We start from the raw sequence: 23,657 nt of genomic DNA, 5'->3' as shown, positions 1-23,657 counted from the left end.
GTATTGCAAAGAAAGGAGGATCTCTGTCTCATCTCAATTAGGTCACCAAAATTAACTCCTTTTTCATTTGACTTGAGTCTTGAGAGTTTATTTTGCTTACTCAACTGAAATAAGGCACGAGAGGGTTTGAAGAAAGATGTAGTAGGAAATGGCAGCACTTCTTACCTTGGTCGAGTCGCACAGGTGGATGGACGTCAAGTGTCAAACGTAATCCAAAGTCCTCATGATATTGACCTTCCAGTAAAGGTTGATTTGTTGGCCGCAGACCTCATTCGGAGCCATTTGACGCGCAAAAAGAGGCGTGCAAACAAACCATAACAATCCGAAAAAAGACGCCAAACAAACGTGCTCGTGCTTTCCTTTTCCTGGCCTCTCCGCATTTCATATCCGGACGCCGACGTCGTCATCCGTTACAAAGTGGCTAGGGGCGGGGAAGTGGGGGGAGTCACGCCCCAACTCCATGGCAGCTCACAAATAAGCATAAGCATACACACACACTTTTTTTTTAATTCTCTACAAGTGTATACAGACACAAAACTGCACAGATGTACAAATAGTTCGTAGGTGTGGACAGAGGAAGACGTCGTCTCTTCCCTGACAAATCTCCACTTGTCCACAGGAGGGCGATATGGGACCGCCAATCAGCGAGTGGTCCATTGGCATTGTGTGTGTGTGTGGGGGGGGGGGGGGGGGGCTGGCGGTCCCAAAGGCCGGCGTCACACGCTGCTGGTGTGGACGGTGGAGGCGGAGCCGCAACTGACCAGCGACAGCTCCGCCTCTTCCGTTTCCGTTTCGGAGAGCGCCCCCGCCAGGAGCGGCTGCGCCCCGCCGCCAGTGGGGTCCCATCCGTCCTCGGGGATGGGCGCCATCCGGCCGCCGTTCCGACAGTCGGGGTTGGGCGAGGACGAGGGCGGAGCCGCGGGGTTCTTGAAGGCCTGGCCTACCCCGGCCCCGGCCGCCTTGGCGCCGGCGCCGTAGCGACAGCGGATGTAGCTGGAGAAGGCTCTCCTGTAGGTCTTGTTGAAGAGCGTGTAGACCAGCGGGTTGACCCCCGACGAGATGTAGCCCACCCACACAAAGACGTTGAGCAGCTCGTGCAGCAGAGACTCGTCGCAGGCGCCGTCGCCGCACAGCACCAACGTCACGTTGGTGATGAAGAAAGGACACCACATGACCAGGAAGAGGAAGAAGACGATCCCCAGCACCTGCGGCATAGCCAGACCGCTGGGACCGGGAGGGGAGGGAGGGGAGGGAGGGGGGGGAGAGCCCGGGGCGGGAGGGAGCCCGTCGCAGATACCCGGCCCACCTTGGAGGCCCGCCTCTCGTTCTTGATGGCCTGCATCATCCCGCGTCGGCCACGCGCGGCGACCGGCGAGCTGGGCTGCGACGCTGAGCCGGGGGAGACGCCGCCGCCGCGCTCCGACGGCGAGCCACCCGGGAGGAGGCCCCCCGAGACGAGGCCCGGCTCCGACGCGCCTGTGGCCAGGGAAGGCGACAGTCGTATAAGGGGTCCCCGTTACACGCACGGCCAAGCTCACCTGGCGCCCGCACCTCGGCGGGGGCCCGGCAGGGTTGCGGGGCGGCCTCGCGCAGGAAGACGGTGGCCTGGCGCTGCAGCACTTGGACGGTGAGGCCGTACGTGACCACCATGATGACCAGCGGGATGAAGAAGGCCACGAAGGAACCCATCAGGATGAAGCGCTCCTCGTTGAGCACGCAGCTGCCGTTGACAAACACCTTGTCCTCGTGGCGGAGGCCGATCACCGGGATGGGCGTGGAGACGGCTGCGCGGACGGTGGTCGAGAGAGCCGGGCCCCGGACTGATGCTAACAAGCTCCACCCCCCAAGGTGCCCCAACAGACACAATCCCTCCCACCGGCGGCCCGGGCCTCACCTACGGACACGGTCCAGACGGCGGCGATCTTCATCATGGCTTTGGTCCTGGAGTTGAAGCGGCTGTGCTCGATGGGGTTGCGGATGGCCACGTAGCGGTCCAGCGAGATGGCGCACAGGTGCATGATGGAGGCGGTGGAGAAGAGCACGTCCAGGTAGATCCACATGGGGCACAGGGCGTCGGGCAGGGGCCAGGCGTAGTCTGTCTCCAACGCAGGGTAGGGGCGCACGTTGGGTCAGAGGCTAGGGCGGGTGGGATTTCGTGGGACTCACCGTAGAGGACGTTGATGAGGGAGACGGGCATGACCAGGATGCCCACCAGCATGTCGGCCACCGCCAGAGACCTCAGGAAGAAATTGGTGGCGTTTTGGAGCTTCTTCTCCAGCGACACGGCCAGGATGACCAGGATGTTGCCGCCCACCGTCAGCGCGATGACCACCAGGATGAGCAGCGCCGGCCAGTTCTTCCTCTCCTCCCCGGGTGCCCCGTCCGGGGAAGGGACCCCCGCCCCCGCCCCCGCCGCCAGGCTCCGGTTGAACTGCGGCCAGGAAGCCCCGTCCTCGCCGCCGCCCATCCCAGACGGCGGAGCCTCAACCCTTGGGGGCTCGGCGAGGCATCAACGGAGACTTACTCGGGCGCTTTGGGGGGAGCCAGTCCCACGGGGGGCTTTTCATTTCCAGTCGGCCGGGCTCCCAGGCCGCCTCCTCCTGCGGGACCTGGGGATGGAGTCAACAGTTGCAGTGGCGGACGAACGAGCGATGAGGAGAAGAAGAAGAAAAAAAAAAAAAAGACGGTATCGAGTGTCGTCGCGCCTCTGGCTTCTTGTCCATTTAAGGACAAGGTGTAGTAGCCGTTAGCTTTAGCATTGGGGCCGTGGGACGGGCCCCCGTTTTTCGGGACGTCCCCATGACGGAGAGGCCCCTTCTCCCTCCCGACCGCGGCCACGCCACGTCCTGCCGGCGGCCGGCCGCCTCATCTAATGGAACCGGGCAGATGGGACGCCATTAGGCCGGGCCACGGGCGGATTGACCCGCCGTGCGCGTCAGCTACTTTGGAATGCCTTCCGTCTGGCCAGCTGCCACAACGCATTTGGCCCGCTGCCGTAACGGCTCCCGAACGAACGCCCAAGGGCGGACTCGGGAGGGGAGGCGCCTCCCACGCGTTTCGTCAGCTCGGAGGTGACCCGAGTGGAACTTTTGGGCCGGCGCTCTATGGAGACGACCATTAGGCCAAAGCTGACGCCCTCCTTTGCCCCTAAAAGCATGCAAAAGGGCCCGTTTCGCCCACTCGACATGGCTTCCCCATTCAACTAGGAAGACTTTGTTTTTTTTTTTCTGGCACACCACTTCCATTCTTAGCAGGAAAAATAGGGTCTGGACCAGACTTTGGAGGGGTTGCGCGTGCATCCCGGCCTCCACATTGCGGGCGCTGTGTGGCCGACAGCGGAAAACACACAGCATGCACAATGAGGAGACCGCGAGCCGCCGTTTCCTCGGCGACGGGCGGCAAAGAGCCCTCGACTGTGGAAGCGGAGAAACGCCGGCGTCCGTCCGTCAGGACCTACGCGCGGCCCATACTAACGAGGCGGGCCGCCGCTTCCCCCCGTCACTCGCCGTTTGACGGGCGGCGAGATAAATGGCGGCCGGCGGCGAGCCACGCTCTCAGACTAATTGAAGGCCACGGGATGTCGTGACCGTCAAGGGCGGCCCGCCAAATCTTGGCCGGGCCCGAGCGTGTTGACGGCGGAAACGCGCGATCTGGCCAAGGTTTTTTCGGAGGGAGGGCCCATCGCTCTTGACTTCCGACGCCCGCTACGCCTCCTCCGTTTGGGCTAAAGGTCAGGCGGTGGAAAAGGACACGGGCGTCCTTGAAGCCGTCCGTTCCGCCACGCACCTGGGCTTTAATGGCGCTCCGTCATTTAACGCGGGGTCAAGCACGTGGGTGGGAGGAGCGACTCCCCCGTCCCAAAGCCCGCAGCCGGCCAGGGAGGGCGGAGGAAGAATACGGACGCCATCTCGGAGAAGCCCGAGTTTGAGAAGCACGCTGGATTGATTCTCCCGCTTTTGGGGGGGGGGGGGGGGGGGTTGGACGTGTATGGCCCTATTTTGGGGGAAGCCTGAGCTGGCACTGAAACCCCGCCCACGACCACGCCTCAGCCGCCGGACGAAAGAGCCGTGGCCCCCTAGCCACCAATCCCAGTGGAACCCCCCAGCCCCCTCAAACCCCTACCCCCTTATCTCCAATACGCGTCGCATCGGTGCCAGGCGGCTGCATGCGTCAAAGCGAAGAGAACACAGACAAGAGACGGCGACACCAGGGACGGTGTCCGCCCCCCTTCTTACACACACACACCTCACTCACCTTACCTGCTCACGGCGTCTAATTGCTCCTCCGGCTGCGGTCACCTCGGTGTCTGCGTTGTGGCGTCGCGGCGTCGTCTCCTTCCACAGCCGTGCGTTCCGGTTGGGCTGCTCGAACAGGCAGGAAGGCAGAGAGGGAGGGAGGCAGGCAGGCAGGCAGGAGGGCAGGCAGGAGGGCAGGCAGGCGTGCAGTGCAGCAATGCCGCTCGAGAAATATGGTGGTGGTGGTAGCGGTGGAGGGAGGTGGAGGGCAGAATAAATCAAGCACTCGTGTGGTAGCTCTCTCTCTCTCTCTCTCTCGTGCTAAAGGCGTTTAAAATCCGCGAGGAAAAGTTGCAGCGGTGGCGACGGCCACCTCTCACGTTCCGATCTGGCGTGGCGGCGTGCACGCGCCGAAGGCTCGTGCGCGACACTGCAGGAGGGACGCCTGTTTGGAATCAATAAAGCCAGCGTTGACGGGGGCGAGCCTCATTCACATTCTCCTTTTTGGTCTCATTCATTTTTTTTCGACGTCACGACCAATAAAAGGGCCGTTAAGGAGGGAAAGAGAGGCGGCCATACAGGTCTCTAGAACCTGCTGCCATGGACGACCATAGACGTCTAAAATACAGGAGAGCAATTCACAGACGAAAGCGGATTCTAAAAAAGAACACGCCGACTTTCTTTTAAGGCGCTGGCGGCGGCCACGGGCCAAACGCTTCCGTCACGGTCGTCAGCTGGGGGCCACCCACCGGCGTGCGTGATCGCCACTTACACCAGAAGACGGCAGCACCATGGCCTACTTTATCTCTGACTAATCTCCATCCATCCATCCATCCATCCATCCATCCATCCATCCATCCATCCATCCATCCATCCATCCATCCATCCATCCATCCATCCATCCATCCATCCATCCATCTATCTGACTCTCTCTTCACGTGACATTGTGATGACAATTGACCAGAAAGCAAAGGGCCCATCGGACATAGGTCTTCCCGTGGGCCTTGTTTTAGCTCCAAATGTCAAAGGACAGCCACAAGAGGACACAAAAAGTCTGCGGGTGGAAATAAAAGAGCTTCTTTATTTGAAGGAGGGAGGAGGGAGGGAAGGAGGGAGGAGTCCCTCCACCATTCCCTCCGTCAGTGGCACACGACATTGCACTTTTTTGACAACAATAAAACACGTCTTTGAAGAAAACACTTTTGCCAACGGCGGATAAAAAAGGGACAAACAACATAGACAAGCTTTAAACACAGTCAATATTTACAGCCCAACGTGCTGAGGTTTGCGGGGGTGACGGCGGGCCACGCTCAAGCGGACGCCTGCTTCTCCACGACGTCCACGTCTATCAACGGCAGCAGCGCCACTCGGAAAAACACCCTGGACGGGAAGAAAAAGCTCGAGCGCCGCTGGCTTCTGCCCGGGGTGGGCCGGGTGCACTTACGGGTGGGCGTATTTCTGGCGGACGGCGTTCAGGTTGCCGCTGGGGGGCCGGGCCAGCGCGGAGTGAAGGCGCCGCGCCACCGGCCCCACCTCGGCCAGGGCGTAGCCGCTGTGGAAGCGCAGGACGGGCGTCTGCCGGCGGCAAAACAGCCACGCACGTCAAGGAGAGGGCAGCCGGCCGGACGGCGGGCGGGGCCCACCCGCACGGCGCTTACCCATCCTTGCAGGTCTTTGGCCAGCAGCGCCAGCAGCAGGCAGGCCGCCGCCAGCAGCGAAGCTCGCTCCCGGGCCAGCTCCACGTCCATCAGGCTCATCTCGCAGTAGTAGCGGGCCAGCGTCAGCGTGTCCATGCCCACGCCGGCGCACTGCATGCACAGAGGCAAAGGCCGGTGGCGCAAAGGCCTCTTGGTCTTGCCGACCAACGGCCGAGAAGAGAGCTCCCACCTTGGCGTAGCGACGCAGGAAGCTGTAGGCGATGGGGATGCCGATATCGAAGCCCAGGGCGCTGAAGATGCGCGACTCCATGGAGAGGAACTGCTCCTTGTCGTACGTGTCGTCGCAGATGTAAACAAAGTCTTCCACGCACGGCGGGCTGCGCTCCTGCCATAAGAAAAAAAACAACAACAATTTGAAATCAATAAACAGCTCGGCGACCCGCGGACGTCCGTCCGACTGGCACCTCGAACTTGCAGGCGATCATCAAGGCGGCCGAGCCCAGCAGCTGCAAGCTATGGCGGGCCACGGGCGTCCGGGCCAGGAAGTGGTCGGTCAGCTTGACGGCCAAGTACAGGGTCTCGTGGTACAGCTCAAAGTTCTCCTGCGGAGGAGGCGGCGCCGTCATGCGTCGGGACTGGCCCGACAAGCCCCCCACCGGGCCACCGGCCCACCGACCCACCGACCCACCGACCCACCGACCCAACCACTCACTCACTCACCTGCACCTCCACCAACCAGTCCACCAGGATGGCACGCATCTCGGCGTTGACGGCGGGTTGCAAGGCCATGAAGTCGGGCAGGGCGAACTTCTCCTGCGGAAGAGGAAGGCCAGTTTGCAGCCGGTCAAGCTCCGCCCCCGGCCCGACCCTCGCCCGGCGCTCACCTCGCGGCTTTTCAGGTAGTCGAAGATGTCCTTGGCGTACTCGGGACACGTCAGGTAGTCGTCGCGGTCCTCGGCGTCCACGTCGAACTCGGCCGGAATCTGCCGACGGGAGGGCGGGGGGGAGACGGAACCTATCCGGCGTCGGGTCACCGCCCAGGGTGAGGCGGGGGGACTCACCTGAGCTTTTTCCAGTGGCGCTGGCGGGCGAGGGACCTCGGGGACCTCAGGGACCCCAACCGCGACGTTCTCTTTCACCTCTCGCTCAACGAGCTCGGGGACTCGGACCGCCACGTTCTCTTTCTCCTCTCGGTGGACGGCGGGCGCTTTGTGCTCCGCGGCGCTTTTTGGGGGCGGCGCGGTGGCTTTCTTCTTGCTGCCCGGGAATCGAACCAGATTTTTACCGGCCTGTGAATCAGACCAGCGGAACTTATTCCTTCATCCGGTGACACAAAAGGCGCAAAGTTTGAGAAGGTGGCCATTTCTCCCTCCCCCTGAAACTTTGGAGTAATGTCGCTTTGATCAACTTTGGATGAGTTGGCCATGCTTACATTGGTGAGGTTGAGGAAGGCCCCCCGCTTCCTGGGAGCTCCTTCTGAAGGGGAAGGGACCCTCTTGTCGCGAGCGCCAGCCGACTGTAACCAAAAGGGGGAAAAAGTTGAAAGAGGAGACCCGGTGGCAGCTTTTTCGGCATTTCTGCTTTACCGTGACGGCGTCGTCTTTTGCTCTTCTCCCTCTCGTCAAAGGCATGTCCCCTGCGCACAAGGCAAAGCGAAAGCCGATGGACGCTGCTCCAAATGAAGGCAGACGAGCGAGCAGTCGGACGCGAAAAGACGCCAAGGGGCAGTCGGACGCGAAAAGACGTCAAGGGGCAGTCGGACGCGGTCCTACCTCAAAGCGGCGAGTTGCAACGTGCAGCAGTGGAAGACTATTCCGAGAGTTTTCCGACAAAAAGAAGCCGTTTGTTTTTGGCAAACAGACCAAAGCGTGTTCCCACAATCGAATCTGGCTGCGGCTCGCCGATTGGCCGAAATAAAGAGTCGCCAGCCAATCGGCGAGCTGCCGGAGAAGAGTGCTTTTGAAAGAGGCGCTCGTTTATCACAGCGAGGTCTCCCGACTGTTTCCAAGTCAAACCATTCCAAATTCACTGGCATTTCGCGCGGGCGGGGCTTAGTTGAAGTGAGGCAAAAGCCGGGGCTGAAGGAACCGCCGCCGGGAGGAGCGTCAGAATTTCCAAGCGCACCCCCGACTTCCGTCAACGTCAACGACGCCATCTGTGCTCACTTGAAGCAGCCAATCGGCTGCGGCCAAATGCAGCATTTAAAATGCCAGTAGAGCACTTGCACATTGTTGACTTATTGTTCATTCATTTCAACCTTGAACTTTATTTGCTTTCTAATGTATGCATTCAAATGTCTCCGACTTTCTATTCTTGTGTCAAATAAATAAGGATTGACTGTCATGAACTCTTTCAGTGCCATTCACTATGAAGGCGGCCCAGGCCTCCCAACTTGGGACGGATTGGGGCAGCCAATCCATCCATTTCATGACCCTTCCTCAAGCTGCTTTCCGTTTTACAAAAGATGAATAAACCAATCAACTTTGCCACTTTCAAAGCCATTCCAGTTGTGGCCCCTCGACAGAACACAGAGTGTGCTCCTTTTCTTTCTTCGTGTTGTCTTGAAAAACAGCTGCTCTATTATGTACACAAATGTGATGCTGCTGCAGTGTGTGTGTGTGTGTGTGTGTGTGTGTATATGTGTACACGGCTTTCCTGTCAAGCACTCAGGAAGCCACCGCGGCCATATCCGTACTTGACACGGCGAGGTGAGTGTGCTGCATACGTCCGATCTCGCACGGGAATTGGACACGCCAGAGACGAGTGCACCCTTTCATCTCGACAGGAAATGGCCATGAGGGCCTTTGGGCAAAACCGGGAGAGAAACCTGGCCACTGAGGAGAGAGCGCAGCCGGGAAGCCATTCGACCGCCCGCCAGCCCGACGGCGCCGCGACGGAGTTTGCCGACGCACTGGCCCGGGACGTCGTCGGCTGTCTCCGGCGCCGACGGACGGATCGGGACCCGGTGGGGGAGCTCGCCGGACGCTTGGCCCAAAACGTCATGGCCCACGCCGGCGAGGGAAGACCTCCAACGTGCGGCGACGCGGGGCGGCGTTAAGAAGCGTTTGCGGTAGCCTTACATGTCCCCGAGAGGGAGGCGCGCCAGGCCCGTTCACTGTTGAGTAAAAGCCAGAAATTGAACACGCCGTTTGTGGGTCATCCTTGCGCAATGCGTGGCCTCGCGGCCACAAAGAGCAGGCATTTGAAGGTTGAAGACTCGTCCACGTGACCGCTCACCCAATCCCACAATCAACATGTTGTCGGCGTCCCCGGCGGGAGGCGAGCGCGCCGTACGCCGCTGGCAGGTGCTGCGGTCTGGTGGAGCGCTGGCGTCTGCGGTCCGCCGTGCGACCTTGCACACTCCAAACACGCTTGCCTGGCCGCCGGCGAACATGGCCGGGGCCTGTTTTTCAGACGGTGACGGGAGGAAACTAGCCAACTAGCCGATTGGACGGCGACTTGACCGTTGGGATGTCTCTCCAGTCCCTGCGAAGAACAAATCCAAATGGAAGGCTTTCTGAGCACGGCGTTGTTTTGGTGGCGGGGCGCCCTCGTGTGGCCGCCCTCGTGTGGCCGCCCCCTTGGTGGTAGCGCCCTCTCGGTCGTGACGCCCTCGTGTGGTCGCCTTCCTGGTTGCAGCTCCCCGGTGTAGCCGCCCTCCTGGTTGCAGCGCCCTCGTGTGGCCGCCGTCTCCAGCAGATTTTTGGCTGTTTTGGAGTGTTCCAAAAAGCAAAGAAAAAGTGACGATGAAGGGGAGCCAAATGCAGCGAGCGACTTGGCGATGTTTGTGGCCGCCCGCTCGCCTTTGGCGGCTGTCGAGGGACTCTTTCAAAGTTTGACGTGGAAAGGCTTTTTTCAAGTCGTCTATCTCTCTTTCTCTCTCTCTCTCCGCCCCACTGTTCCTCGTTTTTCGCTCCCCGCCCCCTCGCTCGGGTGACAAAGAGGTTAAGCCGTCCCCTCCGCGAGTTCTCGCCGCTGGGTCTGGCGGACGGCCTCATTCGTCAGCTCCTCCTCTCCTCGGCTGGCCACGGCAGGCAGGGCCGCGTCCCGGCTGTAGTCGCCTCCTCGCATGGAGATCTAAGGCCGTCGCCGGGCTTCCATCCGCGCTTGGGCGGGCGTTTGGCGCCATGGCCAGCCCCATCGAGCAGCAGCAGCAGCAGCAGCAGACACAGCCGGATTATTTCCGATCGGAGAGCAACAAGTCCACCACCTACATGATGGTCCCGGCCGGGGGGCCGGACGGCGCCGGACGCCCCGACGCCCCCTCCAAGATGTGGCTGGCCCTGGTGGTGGCGGTGGTGGTGGTGCTACAGGTGGCCTCCACCACGGGGCTCTTTGTCTACCTGAACATGTCCATCTCGCAGGTAAGAACTAAAACGAAAGGGGGTGGGGGGGGGGGGGGGTTGTAAACCTACTTCGGGCTGGCTGGTTCGCGCGCGTGCGCGTGCACGGCGCTCCGGCGAGCGGTGCATTTTTCTGGTGTGAAGTCATCCCGAGACTTTGTCCACACTGGAGCTGATTTTGTGGAAATCATCCCAGCTGCATGAGCATCCAAACAAGGTCCCCGGAGGTGGCGCCTCCATCTGGAAGTATTTTGGACGGGTCCGGGCCAACCGACGGCGACGTTTGGCCGCCCGGTCTGCCCGGAGGCGCCCGCCTTGGAAAACCAGCGGACGCTTGTTTGGACAGGCGGCGCTAACGGCCTCATTATCCTTATTATTTTGAGCACGCCGTTCATCGCGGCTTGCCGTGATGAACGGCGTGCGGAGGTCACATGAGCACAAAAAGGTGCTTTTTTTCCTCAGTAACACTGCACATATTGTGTGTTGGGGGGGGGGGGGGGGGGCAACTAACTTGTTTCCATGCCTCATCAAACACATGAGCATGTGTTTGTTTGGCGAGGGGAGGGGGGTATTCCCCCTTGCCTAAAAGACCCCCCCCCTCCTGCCACCCATGAGCAAACAAGCGCAGTCGTGACAATGTGGAATTCTCCAGCGGCGGCCAAAGCGAAAGAGAGTCGGCGTCACACGCTCTCCGACGCCCCGAGTGTGACGTACGGCCACAAAAAAACAAAGAAAGCACGCCATGACGCCAGCGGCAGCAGAACAGTGCTTCCAGAAAGCCCCCCCGACATTGAAAACATTCAAAGAGGCTCTCTGGTCGGCCACCCTTCCACGCCGGCTCACCCTTTTCGGCGCCCCAACGGGCCTGCACGATAGAACGTGTGCGAACTTCGGCGCTTTGCTTTGCTCCTCCAAAACTGACGGCGGAAAGCACCTTCCAAAAGTAAACGGCCGGCATTCCGCCACGGCACACGCGCGCACGCACGCTCGTTGCGTTGGCGTGCGCTTTATGGCCGTGTTTGCGCCGTTTGTCAACAAGCGGCCATACGGGCTTGTGGGGCGGAGCCACGGCGCCAATGAGAAGGGGCGCCTTTTGGGACGCGCTGGCCCAAGTGGGTCGCTTCCTCCTTCTCCAGCCGTTTACCAGAAGCCCGGCCCGACCTCCGGACCCGATTGCAGGTGATTGCGGGTCATCAATTGTTATCGGGCCATAAATTCCTTATCTGCACCGTGGCAAAAGCCGCCGGGCCAGAAAAGCAAGCTCGCCGGATCGCTAGCAAAACAGAAAGGATCCGGCGGGGCTGTCAAAAGTCACGGTCACGCTTTCCCATGTCACGGGGACCGACCCATCGGGTCGCCGCCGGCATTCCTGACCGCACGCGGCTCTCTCCGGGGGCCTCGTCAAGCAGGCGCGCAGCGAGCCGGCGGACACACGTGCGCGCCACATGACGCCAAAAGTCAACCCGGCTCCCTCGCCCTGAATCCTCCCACCGCTCGACAAAAGCATTTGGCGCCGAGGCCGGGGCGACAACTTCCCGACAAAAGCCACAACTTTGCCGTCCGTCCGAGCTCACGGGAGGTTCCGAGCGCCCTCCGGGGGCCTCCCGTTTTTGCTTTGGTGTCCGCCGGCCATTTTGCCGGTGATTTACGCCGGCTGGGAGCGCAGCTGGCGGCGCTCCGTGCCAAGCGCACCAGTAACGTGCGCCTTAGATCAAAGCGGGCGCCTAAATTTAGAGTGCTGCGCCCGCCTTTGCCGGCGAATCAGAGTGGCGTGAGGGCGCCGCGTTTTCAGCTGGCTGGCTGGCTGGCTGGCTGGGGCTGGGCGTCCGGCCAAAGCCTGCCAAGAAAAGGGGCCGAGAGGGGAGACACCCACGAGCGCGCTCGGGGTGGGAACACTCCAGTATTGTTCGCCGCTTCCTGAGAGATTGCCGCCGTCGCCGTGGCGACGGCACGCCGACACCAAGCGCGGCGCAGTCGCCTCTGGCCCCTCAAAGTGACCAAGAGGACGACCGTCCCTCCGTGATTGGGACGGAATCCCAGCCCCGAGAAATGTGGGAGGCCTCGCGGCGGCCGGCGTGGCGCCCAATTCCTTCCATGCGGGAGGGCTGGCAGCCCACCAACAGACGCCATCTGGCTTTCCGTCGCCGCCACATGGAGACGGGGGAAACGTCAGCACTTTTGGGCCAAACGCCGTCGGTTGGCCTGTTTTGCGTTAGCAGCGGGGAGGCGGTGGCCAGACCCGGCGGCAAACGGCGGCACGCCACAACAGTGGCGCGGGAAAAAAAGGGGGCGCCGTTCCCCGGCCCTCTGGTCTCGCCACGCCAATGTCATTAAGAGCAGAGGGGCGGGCGGCCAGGGCCGAGTCACCCGAGTCACCAGTCTCCGACAATCGCAAGGTTTCCCGGAAAGCTTAGCCCGGCACGCACGCCGCTCTCCCCCGCGCCAGACACGGCGTGCCAGAGGCGCCCGTGGGAGGGACGGCGGGGCCTTAGGTCGGCGGCAATTTGCGCCCTAATGTCGGGCCGCCCTCGTTTTGTGCTGTGCCCGCAGGTGCGCAGTCAGGGGGTGACGGAGGAGCTGAAATGTCTGAGCTTGCTCAACGCCCTGGACCCGGACATTCCCGAGCAGCTGGCCCAGTTGCTGGGAGAACCTTGCATCAAGTTGGCCGAGAGCGTCAAAGCCTACATTTCCAAGGTAAAGGTGGGGGGGGGGGGGTCATGGGGGCATACAGGGGGCGGTGGGAGGAGGGGAATTCCCACCTCTTTTGGCTTTCTGTTTTGCTTACAGCACGTGGTGAGCGTGTTGTGCTCTGTGGGGCTTTGGAAAGTCAACACGCTTTTATTTTTAGATTTGCAGAGGCAGCAAGTGAGCCAGCGCCGCAACCGTGATAAGCTTTGCCTTTCTTTTCAACTGTGGTCAGAACGAGACGTTAGCCAAGCGGCAAGATCTCAAGACGCCGCTACGTAGGCTCGGGAAAAGAAACAATGGCGGCCGCCGCCGGACTTGCCAAGTCCGGCACTACTCCGACGCCGCTTTACTCGGAAAGGGCGCGGAAAGGGCGCGTGCGTTTACACACCCGGGCAACCCAGGAGGAATCCGCAGCGTGAGCTATAAATAGGCCGCAGCGTCCCCCATCCGACCTCTGACCCCACCGAGACACGTTTGGCGACATGCTTGTCGGCGGCTTAGCGGAAATACGGACGAGGAAGTCAAAAGCTGCGCTTTTGTCTCTCTATTTGTGGCCTTCTTTTCAATTGGAATATTTCCCAAAGGAGAAAAGCCTCCTCCCAGGCAACATCGACGGAAGGGGAGGCTCTTTCGCCGTCGGCTGGCCGGGGAATGAAAAGCACATTTGTTGGCCCCGCCAATTTCCCCCCTTTTCCGCCTCACGGGCGAGCGAGGAGGCAATTTTCCGCTCTCGGAGCTCGAGGAACGCCAAAGCCCAGACCGTCGCGCTCCGTCGAGCGCGACCGTGGACCGGCCCAACGTGCGAGTGGGGGGGAGGGGGCGGAACAGGTAGCGGTTACCACTCTGGTACCCGTGTGAAAAGGAGGATGGGAAGGGAGGCTAGGCTAACAAAGACATTTGTCTGCGGCGCTCGCCCGGCTTCCCGTCGGGCCTCTCGGAGCAGACGGGGGAGACGGGGGAGACGAGGGAGAGCAGAGGACGGAAGAGCCACAAAACAAACGGCCAAAGATTAGTCAGGAATGCCACCACATCAAAGTCCAACGCTTCGCCGACCTGTTTTGGGACGTGACAATCTTTGGGAAGAAAGGCTCTTTTTCATCTCCTTTTTGTTGTTTGTTTGTTTTTAGGTGACGGAGAACATCATCTCCAAACAGACCTTCATGGGTAAGAAGGACGCACTCGTAGTGCGCCTAGCTCTTTTGTGAGCGTTTGCGTGTTCTTTGGCTCCCCAGTGGCCAGAAGCATGCCTCGCTCCTTCAACAACACGGGCTCCAAGTTCCCGGGGGGATCGCTGGCGCAGAGGCCCTCGGCCCACTTGACCCTGCGGGACAGTGGCTTGCCAGGTGAGGAGGAGGAGGAGGAGGCCCCGGCTGGTTGGCCACAGGTGTCCACTCACCGCTCACCTTTGTCCTCTCCCCGTCCCCTCCGTCCCCCCCGTCCCCTCCGTCCACTCTAGGCTACCCCCAGAAAGAGCTGCACCAGTCGTGCCGTCACGTGGTGCGCTCTTGGGCCAACAGGAGCCTGGGCGCCCACCTGCGCAACATGACCCTGAGCAACGGCAGGCTGCGAGTCCCTCGGGACGGCCGCTACTACCTGTACTCGCAGGTGAGTGGGCGCCCCGGGGCCGAGCGCCCGGCGCCGAGCGCCCGGCGCCGAGCACCCGGCGCCGAGCGCCGCATTTTGCCCGACTCCAAAGTCAAGTGGCCATCCGTCGCCGCAGGTGTACTTCCGCTACCCGTCGCCGGCCAGCGGCGAGGCGGACCAGCGCAGCGTCAGCCACCAGCTGGTGCAGTGCGTCTACAAGAAAACCTCCTACCCCAGCCCCATACAGGTAGGCCCCTCCACGCCCACGTCAGAGCTCGGGTGATGAACTCCCTCTCCCTCTCCCCCCCCGTCTGGCGTCAGCTCCTCAAGGGGGTGGGCACCAAGTGCTGGGCGCCCGACGCAGAGTACGCCCTCCACTCCGTCTACCAAGGCGGGCTGTTCGAGCTGCGGGCGGGCGACGAACTCTTCGTGTCCGTGTCGTCGCCGACCATGCTCAACGCCGACGACTCCTCCAGCTACTTCGGAGCCTTCCGACTGGACCTCTGAGCGGTGGGGCCTCCCGCGGAGGAACGGGAGGAAAAGGGCCACAGATAAAGTTGCCACATCTATTTTGAGCCAAAGAAAACCACTGGGGGAGGGGGGGGCAAGGGGAGGGACTATTCCGGGAGCAAACCGGCTGCTGACCGACTTGTTTTGCTCCTCCGTCGGGGACTTTGCTTTTGTTTTCAGTTTGTTTTCTTCCAGTTTTTTTTCTTTTCTCTTGCTGCTCTTCTTTACGTTTGGACTAAAACAGACCAAAGAATGTACGTGCGGACATTAAAAAGGTGGAAGAAAGGTGGAAGGGGCCCGGGCCGGCCGGGACACAGCAATCCCGTGGGAAAAGCCGCCCGCGTCCGCTTGGACGCTTTCAAGCCACTGGCGGTTCTCACCGCCAGCTTTTTTGGAAGGAAGGGAGAGAGGGAGGGAGGGGGGGGGGGGGTGTTGCGGTTCCAAGCAGGAGGCTCCCAGCCACATGACCAAGGGAAGAACAGAGGGGAAAAAAAAGAGAAAATAGAAAAGTAGGTGGAGGCACACCAGCGAGCGAGCGGCCCGACCAGTTGCGCCTCCTTTTTTCTCTTTCACTTGTAAATAATGCAAAAAGAAATGTGGTCTTTCCCGCGTAACCTGCAAAGCGGCCGCCAAGCGGAAGTTTTGCCGCGGTTTTGTTTACAAATGTGTGGAGCGTGACGAGTACTCAATAAAGAAAAACATGTCTTGAAAAATGGACACCAGCAAGCTACCGCCGTCTTTCCGCCATGGGGGGGGCCGAGGTAAACACGTGCCAACGCTTTCCCATCCCAGTGCCGGCGTCTGCCGTGCGAGCCGACACTTTGTCCAGAAAATTATAGGACAGAGAAGCCAGGAGGAGGACGTACGTTGCCAGCGGCACGTCACGCCACCCCACGCTTGACCAGAAAGAGCGGGGGGATGGGGCTGACAGCCCACAGCTTGCACCCCTCAAGGGGAGGAGTGGGCCTTTGGCGCTTTGACGGCTCCACGTGGGAAGCCCCTCCTCGGAGGTCAGCGGATGGGCCGGGGCTCAAAGTCCGGAGCGCATCTCTGCCGAAAAAGGCTCCGTCCAAAACACATTGGACCAGAAGGCACAAGGGCGGGCGGGCGGGCGGAGAACGCAATCTGGCTCCGACGGGCAAACGATTCCAGATGCGCTCCGTCTTTCCCCCTCTATTTTGCTCAGGGAGGGCGGGCCCAAAAAGCTACTGGCGTCGGGCGCCGATCGGGCCGTGGAGCCAGGCAGCCGGCGAGAGAGAGAGAGAGAGAGAGAGAGAGAGCCGGCGACTTTGGCTTTAGCGTGCTTCTCCTCCTGCGGCCGGCAGGATGTGACTTTTGGAAAGCATCCTGAAGAGACAAAGCGGGGCCACTGGCCAGACTACCGGCCATTGCAAAAGCAGTGGGAGTCGCGCTAATCGCCATCCCTGGCGGGGCACCGCAAACAATGCAGAAAAAGCTCCACGCCTTACTGGCCGCTGGATAAGATCTGGAGCAAGCCTGCCTGCCCGCCTGCCTGCCTACCCCCCTTCTTGGGGAGGCACAAAGGGCCCAAAAGCGCCTCTGGAACACAAAGCCAAGACTACGGGCCGCTTCTTGGGGCTGGCTCCTTCCATTTTCTTTCTCTCGCAGTCAAAACAAGAGCCGCCTTGGACACGATGAGCTCAGCGTTTTGGAAGATTTCAATACTATTGCTAAAGCTCGCACAAAGCCAGCCAGGTCCCACGGCCATTGTTAGCGCATAATGGGCTAACGCCGCCGCCGCCAGCACACGTGGGAACTCGGGTCGGACGCTACCCGGCCGCCTTTTGGCCCCAAAGGTGTAGGTTACGTGAGCGTCTCCGACTGTGGGAAAGCCCCCGAGGCCCGGGACCGGCTCGGGTTCCTTGACGCGTGCAAATATGCCCGCACACGTCATGCGCCGGCGACGCCACACTCAGAGGTGTCGGGTGACTCCTCGAATGGGCGCTTTCAATGCCTTGGAAATTGCAAAGGCGGCCCTGGGAAAGTGGTACGGGGGCGGGGCGGGGCGGCACGGGACGGCGCTGGACTGGACGGGACCCCCGCCAAAGAAAGCGCCGGGCCACGAGCGCCCGCGTGCGTGGGAGAGGCCAGTCAGGTGGGTAACCCGAGCCCCATGTGAAGTGTCAGTCGGCACGGGAATACAAGACGCGCACATTCCACACTGGGCCTCCTTCCCCCATGCACTTGGCAGATAGCTCCTGGCAGGCGCATTTTGTCCAGAGAAGACTTTTTATCCGGCCGGCCATTCCACCAGTCCGAGCCAGCCGGGCAGAGGCGGGCGGGAAAAGAAAGGGGGATGGCGGGACGGGAACATTCCGGGCCACACAATAACATTTCAACGCAGGTGAAAGAGAGTCACCGAGAGTCAAATGAAGACGAGGGGCCAGCCAAGTTGAGTCAAGACAAATCATTTAGTGGAGGACAAAAATCCTTCGACATGACATTAATGCTTTTCTTTCCACGTGTGTCCGCACACGCCCCACTCTTGGGTCGCCTCTTGGCATTTTGCTAATCTGTCCGGGCTCGTCTGACGGCCGCCGGCTGCGGCCACTTGTGAAAATGTGAAATCTTCTCCTTCGCTCTGAAGCGCTATTCTGGGGGCAAAACGCGGGGTTTGATGACAACTGAAAATGGTCCCCACGTTACTTTTGGCATGACGGAGTGTACAAAAAGAGGGCGTGGGCCTTCAGTTGAAGAGAACGGAGTCAGAGTCTCTGTCGGCGATGCGCGCCATGTGTTTGAGAAGGTCCTTTTTGGTGATAATGCCAAGAAGTCTCCTAAGCACAAAAGCCACGCACACACAAAAGCGGAAGAGCGCCGTCAGACGGAAACTAGTCGCCGGTCAAAGCGCGCCGCTCGCACCCGCGCCCGCCGCTACGCCATGACTCACCCGTTGTGCGTGACCAGGCACTGGCGCAGGCCCAGTTTGCGGAAGATGTCCACCGTGATGTCCATGGGCGTGTGGTCGGTGACGGTGAAGGGGCTGAGGTCCAAGATGTTCCTGAGGCGGACGGGAGGGGGCGCCTCGGGGGCCCGGGCGGCACCGGCGTGCCGGGTGAACAGCACCTGGGACGCGCTCACCACGCCCTCTTGACGCTGGCGGGCGTTATCTAGGAAAGGGGCAAAAGCCCGTCATCCGGAGCCGACTCGGGTCCCGTGTCCCACACGCCCCGCCGACGCACCGATGGAGATGAGAAGATCTCTCCGGAGCACAAAGCCCACCAAGCGCTGGGACTGACGGGAGACCACCACGGGAAAGCCGCTGAAGTGCGTCCCTTCCACCAGCGCCTGCCTCCGGGAGGGGTCGGGGGGCAAAGGTCAATTGGGCGACAGACGCCGGCACGCCAGAGCCGGCGGGCACTCCCACCTCCACCTCGCCGACGCTCATGCCGTCCTGCGTGAGGACGGCCAGGGCGGGGTCCGACCTCCGGGGCCTCATCACGTCCTGGGCCAGGCTGCCGTGCTCAAACTCCTCTTTGGCCTCCAGGAAGGGGTAGCCGTTGAGCCGGATGTGAGCCTGGCGGGAGGGATCCCAGCGTCAAGTGGGGGGCGGGAATCCACGGGAATCCACGGGGATCCACAGGGATCCACGGGGACGGCCGGCCGGTCCCAAACGCTGGCGGACACCTCACCTCGTAGATTCCTTCCCTCCCAAAAGCATCGGCCACCCACTTGCTGGTCATGGTGGCGGCCATGAGCGGCACGATGTACTCCAGGCCACCCGTCAGCTCGAACATGATGACCACCAGGGACACCGTCATGCGCGTCACGCCGCCTTAAGGGACACCCGCCGGTTGACGGGGGGGGGGAGGGGGCGTTAGTCAATAGCCAGCCAAGCCCGCTTTGTTCATCTCGGGGACTAAACACCACACTGGAGGCGCGGCGCCAGCGCGCTCTAGCGGCCCGAGTGCCAAAGCGCACGCCGACCAGACAGACGGCGACTCACCCAGGCAGGCGGCGGCGCCCACCATGGCGTAGAGGCCCGGCGTGATGCAGTCGGCGCCGGGCGAGCACCAGCCTCGGAAGAGCGGCCAATCGTGCTTGTAGTAGGCCAGCTGTTCCATGGCCACGCCCAGCAGCCTGCCCGCGATGGCGCCCACCGCCATGCTGGGGATGAACAGTCCGGACGGAACCTGCGCCCACGGCGGCACTTGAGAGCGCGCCGAGGGAGGGGCGGCGAGGACCGAGCCGACGAACGGCCGCGCGCTCCACCTTCATCCCGAAGGTGACCACGGTGATGACCATCTTGAAGAGCAAGGCCAGCGCCAACTGCCACAGGGCGGCGTAGAGGCCCTCGGCGGCCGGCCGGTCGGCCAGGCCGTCGGCCGGGCCGTCGCCCCATCCGCTCTGCGTGGCGTTGGCCGGCTGCGGGGAGGGCCGAGGCGCTGGCTGGGCGGGTCGCCGACAAAAGGGAAAGAGAGAGCTGCCCCGCCCCGTACCTGTTTGTAGCCGCAGAGCTGCGAAGAGTCCAGCAGCGAGCAGTCGTTGAAAAGCTCCGAAATGAGCTCGGCTCCGCTCATCCTGGTGTAGCCGTTGGGGAAGGCCAACAGGGCCGTCAGCGCCGCCACCGACAGCACCTCCAGGACCGGGTAGCGGCCCAGACGGGTCGACTTGCCTGCCGGGACAAAGCGAGGGGGGTGGGGTTCGGGGTTGGCCCGGGTCAAGAGACGGAGACGTGGACGCCGGGCGGCTCGCGCTTACGTCGACGGCACCACGCGATGTTGGCCTTGATGAAGAGCGCCCCCCACAGGCCGCCGAAGATGCCCAAGAGGACAAAGGGCCCCAGCTCCACCAGGTGCCACGGGGCGTGGAACTCCACGTAGAAGAGAACCAGTCGGCTGTTGCCGAAGGGGTTGATGGAGCGCAGCGTGAAGGCGGCCACCAGGGCGGCGAAGAAGGAGCGCCACAGCGTTTTAAGGGGGAAGTAATAGCTCACCTGCCCACCACGGGACAAAAGACTCTCTTAACCTGCGGGCCTCACGGACGCGGCGCGTCGGTTGATCTCACCTCCTCCAAGCTGAACAGGACGCCGCCGATCGGCGCGCCGAACGCCACCGACACGCCCACCGCCGCCGCCGCCGACAGCACCTGCGCACAAGCGGGAAGGCTAGCCGGCCAGGCCCCAGTGCTCTGTGGCCCGGCGGCGGAGGCGCCACCTCTCGCCGCTTGGCCTCGTTCTTGCGGTATTTGGTGAAGAAGCGGCAGAGGATGTTGGCGCAGCAGCAGGCCACGTGCACCAGCGGGCCTTCCTTCCCCAGGCTCAGGCCCGAGGACACGGCCAGGACCAGCGTCACCGTCTTGATGAGGAGCGTCCACTTGCCCAGGTAGCCGCGGATGATGAAGCCGCTCAGGATGGTTTTGATCTGGCCGTCGGCGGGAACAAAAAAAAAAAAAAAAAAAACATTGAAAAAAAGAATAGAGAGCGTCCCACGGGCAGCGACCAGCCCGGAGCCCGCTCACCTCGGGGATGCCAGAGCCGCACGCGTACGGGGCGAAAGCCCGGACCAGCGTGACGGCCAGGAAGGCGAATAGGAGCGCCCAGAAGATGTACATTGCGTAGTCCAGCGTGTACGCCAACGGGCCCTGGCGGGGAGAAGGAGAAAAAAAATGCCGTGGGGCCCTATGAAATCCGCCGCGTGGCGAGCCGTGCCCCGTTCCAGAGGTGGAGGGGTCACCTGCGAGCTCCCGCTGATGAGTTGGGCCCAGCTCTGCCATTGAGGACAGCGATGGCGGTCCTGGAAGGTGGTCTGGTTGGAGGTCCAGCAGCAGTGCTCGTGATTGAACCAGAAGCCCGCCAAGCACACGCCGCCCTTCATGTCCGTCAGCCAGTGGGCCGCGATGTCGATGCCGCCCGCTACCGCGCCTGCCGGGAGGTTAGCCGGAGGTTAGCTTGAGGTTAGCTAGAGGTTAGCTTGAGGTTAGCTTGAGGTTAGCTTGAGTTTAGCTTGAGGTTAGCTTGAGGTTAGCTTGACGTTAGCGGACCCACCTGACATGAGGCCCACCAGGAGCATCAGCAGCCAACCGGAGAAGGCGTCGATGATACTCAGGGCCATGGAGACCAGCGACTCTTTGCTCTTGTTGCTGATCTGCCAAAGGAGAAAAAAGCTTGGTCGCACAAAAAGACCCGAAGAATAAAGCCGACATGAAAGCCAGCGGGGATGCTATACCTCTCGGTGCCTGTCGCGGTCCTTGCTCTTTTCGCGGACCCAGTCGATGGTGTTGAAGTCCTCGTAGGTGCCCAGTCCGGGCGCCACGTCCTCCGGAGGTTCCGCCCATTTGGAAGGGCCCTTGGCGCCGGCGTGGGCCTCGTAACCTCCTGGAGATTGCGGAGAGACGGCGGTGGCTAGCAACGACAACCATGCTATGATCACTTTAAACTGTAAAGTAAGTGGGAAATAAAGACTTGGTGGACATGATACCGTTTGTCGAGATGCTAATTCAAGTAAGCAATACAATTTCCCTTTGCATTTGATTTTGGGCCAGAAAAGAAAGAAAGGTGACAAGCGTTGGATAAGTAACTGCTGCCATGTGAGACTGGTCCCCAAATGAACTGGGCTCCTTCTTACTCACGAGCGTTTTATCTGGTGACCTTTGCACCCGAGAGCGCCGTCACGCGCCGTTAATCAGCCCGCTCGACAGTCGACAACAAAGCCAGATCCGGTCTGACCTGCTCGTTCACGCCGAGTCACATGACGTGGAAATGGCAACCGCCGGGACGGGCCAGGCGACTCACTCGGACGGACGAGTGGAGTGAACTCGTACCGGAAGCCAGGAGCGGGTCGTCGTAGGTGGACGAGAAGTCCAGCGTGGCCCCGGTCAGATCCACCATCTCGTCATCGTCGTCACTGCTCGAGCTGCTGCCGCTGCTAGCGCCGCCGCCGCCTCCGCCGCCGCCGCCTCGCTGCTCCATCGCGGCGACACCTGTCATGTGACCCACCACAATTGACATGTCACAGACTCAAGTCCACCACGTACGGATCCCTTCTTCTCCTATCAAGTTTGAGTGGCTAAACCAAGGGGGCTTTCAGGTTGACGTCACCTTGAAAAGGCCCGAATTCGATGACTTTTTTTGTTTTGACTGAAACTAGTCCATTTTTATGGTGGGGGGGGGGGGGGGGGGGAGTTCGCTCACGACAGAGTTTGACCAAGAGCCAGAGAAAAGACTAATGAATGTTATTTCGACGTCAACACACAAAAACGTTTGGGCTACTTCGAGGGAAGCTCCAATTTGATTTAACGCCAACGTTTACTCCTCGTTTTTTAGCTAGCTCGAAGATAGCTTCTCACTCTACTCACGTCGCTCATAAAAAGAAGGCACAAACCTCATTGTCGAGTATACCAATAAACTACTAAATAGCTTAGGAAAGAAGGTCTAGAGCTTTAAAGGTTGCCGTAAAAAGCACAAGGGCAGAAGAATGGCACAACTTACTTCAGACGTAATTTCATCAGCGAGCCCTCGTTCAGCTGTTGTTGTGACAGCCCGCCACATCCGGGTACTCTAGTCCTGCGCACACGAGCAGGCTGGCAGCCTGGCAGGGAGAGCAATCGAGCTCAGAGCAGTCGTCGCCCGCTCAAGTGGGTCAGTGGGGCACTGGGATGGCTTAGCTTTGCAAACAACCCATGGACGAGCACATTTCATACTTTTTTAACGTAGACCGTCATCAGTGATTACTTTCACCCGTGCATTTCGGTGCGCCCGAATACGTCCAATTTTTCAGTTTGGCTGGTATCCATTGTCTTTTTGGACTGGCCTTTGGGTACAAGCACAAGAAAAACGCCAAATGCGACCATTTTGTTCTTGTTGTTTTTTTTTTTAATTAGGTGCACCAATGGAAAATGTCATGGACGTGGCATGCGTCGATTACAGCAAAAATACACGCAGCATTTCCAACACATCATACAGCATCACTCGGAAAGTGGCACGATGACGGAGGACAACCGTCGGGCCGTGGTCAGCTAGCGACTGCGCTAAAAGGGCCCCCGCTTCAATTCTCGAACGGATTGGTCGCTGGCAGAGCCGTGGAGACTTTTCAAAGGAACTGAATGGAACTATTTTCAAGATTGTCATTTGCCTTGATTTTAAAGCGCGGCCCGGGCATCAGACCCACGGGAGCCGGCCGTCCAATGTCCTCCGGGACATTGCCAACAAAGCCAGTTGAGCGGGGAAAGAAAGGGAACGTGCGTGGCTTGGGTGCTTTTAGAGCCAAAGAAGTAGGCGCCCGCTCGCGCAGCTGCAAATCGAAAAAAAGAGCTTCCGTACATTCCCAGAATAATTGTTCTAATTAGGTTGTGCTCGATGTCACGAGGCGCCGCACTTGGAAACTAGGCCGTCTTTCGTCCCGCTTTCTGAAGGTGGCCTATCTTTAGCATTCAGGTAACCCGCTGGCCTCCCCGGGGTGTGTGCTCGTCGCTTTTGTTTTTTTGGTGTGTGCGTGGGGAGCCACGGCCGCTCAGGGATTCTTTTCCCTGCCTTTTATCTCATGCAAAAAAAATATATAAATGAAAATTTAGGAATAGCAGAAAATCTTTACCATAGATTAAATAATAACTCGCCCAACCCAAACTGTTTTTTTTTTTGTCTTTGTTTTTTTTGTGGTCATGTTTATGCTCCCCTGGGT

The 23,657-nt window shown here is 60.6% G+C and overlaps 4 protein-coding genes across 6 annotated transcripts; 1 reads left to right on the top strand and 3 right to left on the bottom strand.

Moving 5' to 3' along the window:
• Positions 1–493: 493 nt before the first annotated feature.
• htr2cl1 (5-hydroxytryptamine (serotonin) receptor 2C, G protein-coupled-like 1) lies at positions 494–4,696 on the bottom strand. The gene is made up of 6 exons (XM_077742139.1): positions 4,260–4,696; positions 2,167–2,609; positions 1,895–2,095; positions 1,539–1,784; positions 1,307–1,476; positions 494–1,205 (listed from the first exon to the last, which is right to left on the bottom strand). Exons 2-6 carry the CDS (start codon positions 2,465–2,467, stop codon positions 717–719), a joined length of 1,407 nt encoding a protein of 468 aa, XP_077598265.1. The 5' UTR covers positions 2,468–2,609; positions 4,260–4,696; the 3' UTR covers positions 494–716.
• A 600-nt stretch (positions 4,697–5,296) lies between these two features.
• On the bottom strand, positions 5,297–9,774 carry ccnb3 (cyclin B3). 2 transcript variants are annotated; one of them, XM_077742243.1, is made up of 12 exons: positions 7,734–9,774; positions 7,666–7,703; positions 7,480–7,529; positions 7,326–7,409; positions 6,955–7,182; positions 6,778–6,876; positions 6,614–6,706; positions 6,358–6,495; positions 6,123–6,278; positions 5,894–6,043; positions 5,680–5,810; positions 5,297–5,615 (listed from the first exon to the last, which is right to left on the bottom strand). In XM_077742243.1, exons 3-12 carry the CDS (start codon positions 7,522–7,524, stop codon positions 5,546–5,548), a joined length of 1,194 nt encoding a protein of 397 aa, XP_077598369.1. In that variant the 5' UTR covers positions 7,525–7,529; positions 7,666–7,703; positions 7,734–9,774; the 3' UTR covers positions 5,297–5,545. The 2 variants fall into 2 exon arrangements, with proteins under 2 accessions (XP_077598369.1, XP_077598368.1); XM_077742242.1 differs by having other exon boundaries at positions 7,666–9,771.
• Positions 9,775–9,847: 73 nt separating this feature from the next.
• On the top strand, positions 9,848–15,097 carry LOC144213676 (tumor necrosis factor ligand superfamily member 10-like). The gene is made up of 7 exons (XM_077742244.1): positions 9,848–10,257; positions 12,787–12,930; positions 14,052–14,088; positions 14,157–14,267; positions 14,381–14,529; positions 14,645–14,755; positions 14,830–15,097. The coding sequence occupies exons 1-7, from the start codon at positions 10,021–10,023 to the stop codon at positions 15,013–15,015; spliced, it is 975 nt and encodes a 324-aa protein (XP_077598370.1). The 5' UTR covers positions 9,848–10,020; the 3' UTR covers positions 15,016–15,097.
• Positions 15,098–17,431: 2,334 nt separating this feature from the next.
• Positions 17,432–22,627, bottom strand: LOC144213522 (H(+)/Cl(-) exchange transporter 5-like). Of its 2 annotated transcripts, none has more exons than XM_077742029.1 (17): positions 22,469–22,627; positions 21,802–21,960; positions 21,207–21,382; positions 21,026–21,125; positions 20,715–20,902; positions 20,500–20,622; positions 20,196–20,402; positions 20,047–20,127; positions 19,741–19,975; positions 19,479–19,654; positions 19,252–19,404; positions 18,986–19,172; positions 18,672–18,814; positions 18,407–18,556; positions 18,222–18,327; positions 17,930–18,149; positions 17,432–17,816 (listed from the first exon to the last, which is right to left on the bottom strand). In XM_077742029.1, the coding sequence occupies exons 2-17, from the start codon at positions 21,947–21,949 to the stop codon at positions 17,726–17,728; spliced, it is 2,484 nt and encodes an 827-aa protein (XP_077598155.1). In that variant the 5' UTR covers positions 21,950–21,960; positions 22,469–22,627; the 3' UTR covers positions 17,432–17,725. The 2 variants fall into 2 exon arrangements, with proteins under 2 accessions (XP_077598155.1, XP_077598156.1); XM_077742030.1 differs by having other exon boundaries at positions 21,207–21,355.
• Positions 22,628–23,657: the final 1,030 nt, after the last annotated feature.

The sequence above is a fragment of the Stigmatopora nigra genome, chromosome 20 (genome assembly GCF_051989575.1).
Source record: "Stigmatopora nigra isolate UIUO_SnigA chromosome 20, RoL_Snig_1.1, whole genome shotgun sequence".
Classification (NCBI taxonomy): Eukaryota; Metazoa; Chordata; class Actinopteri; order Syngnathiformes; family Syngnathidae; genus Stigmatopora; species Stigmatopora nigra.
The sequence above is the reverse complement of the archived record's forward strand: the minus strand, read 5'-3'. Positions and strand labels throughout refer to the sequence as shown.

Coding starts and splice junctions, on each gene's coding strand:
- htr2cl1 (XM_077742139.1), bottom strand. CDS start 2,467: ATGGGCGGCGGCGAGGACGGGGCTTCCTGGCCGCAGTTCAACCGGAGC. Junction 2,096..2,166: donor CCTCATCAACGTCCTCTACG/GTGAGTCCCACG, acceptor CGTTGGAGACAG/ACTACGCCTGGCCCCTGCCC. Junction 1,206..1,306: donor ACGAGAGGCGGGCCTCCAAG/GTGGGCCGGGTA, acceptor GCTATGCCGCAG/GTGCTGGGGATCGTCTTCTT.
- ccnb3 (XM_077742243.1), bottom strand. CDS start 7,524: ATGCCTTTGACGAGAGGGAGAAGAGCAAAAGACGACGCCGTCACG. Junction 7,183..7,325: donor CCTTCCTCAACCTCACCAAT/GTAAGCATGGCC, acceptor TCTGATTCACAG/GCCGGTAAAAATCTGGTTCG. Junction 6,707..6,777: donor ACTACCTGAAAAGCCGCGAG/GTGAGCGCCGGG, acceptor CCTCTTCCGCAG/GAGAAGTTCGCCCTGCCCGA.
- LOC144213676 (XM_077742244.1), top strand. CDS start 10,021: ATGGCCAGCCCCATCGAGCAGCAGCAGCAGCAGCAGCAGACACAGCCG. Junction 10,258..12,786: donor TGAACATGTCCATCTCGCAG/GTAAGAACTAAA, acceptor CTGTGCCCGCAG/GTGCGCAGTCAGGGGGTGAC. Junction 12,931..14,051: donor TCAAAGCCTACATTTCCAAG/GTAAAGGTGGGG, acceptor GTTTGTTTTTAG/GTGACGGAGAACATCATCTC.
- LOC144213522 (XM_077742029.1), bottom strand. CDS start 21,949: ATGGAGCAGCGAGGCGGCGGCGGCGGAGGCGGCGGCGGCGCTAGCAGC. Junction 19,655..19,740: donor CATCGCGTGGTGCCGTCGAC/GTAAGCGCGAGC, acceptor TTGTCCCGGCAG/GCAAGTCGACCCGTCTGGGC. Junction 19,173..19,251: donor TGGTCACCTTCGGGATGAAG/GTGGAGCGCGCG, acceptor CCGTGGGCGCAG/GTTCCGTCCGGACTGTTCAT.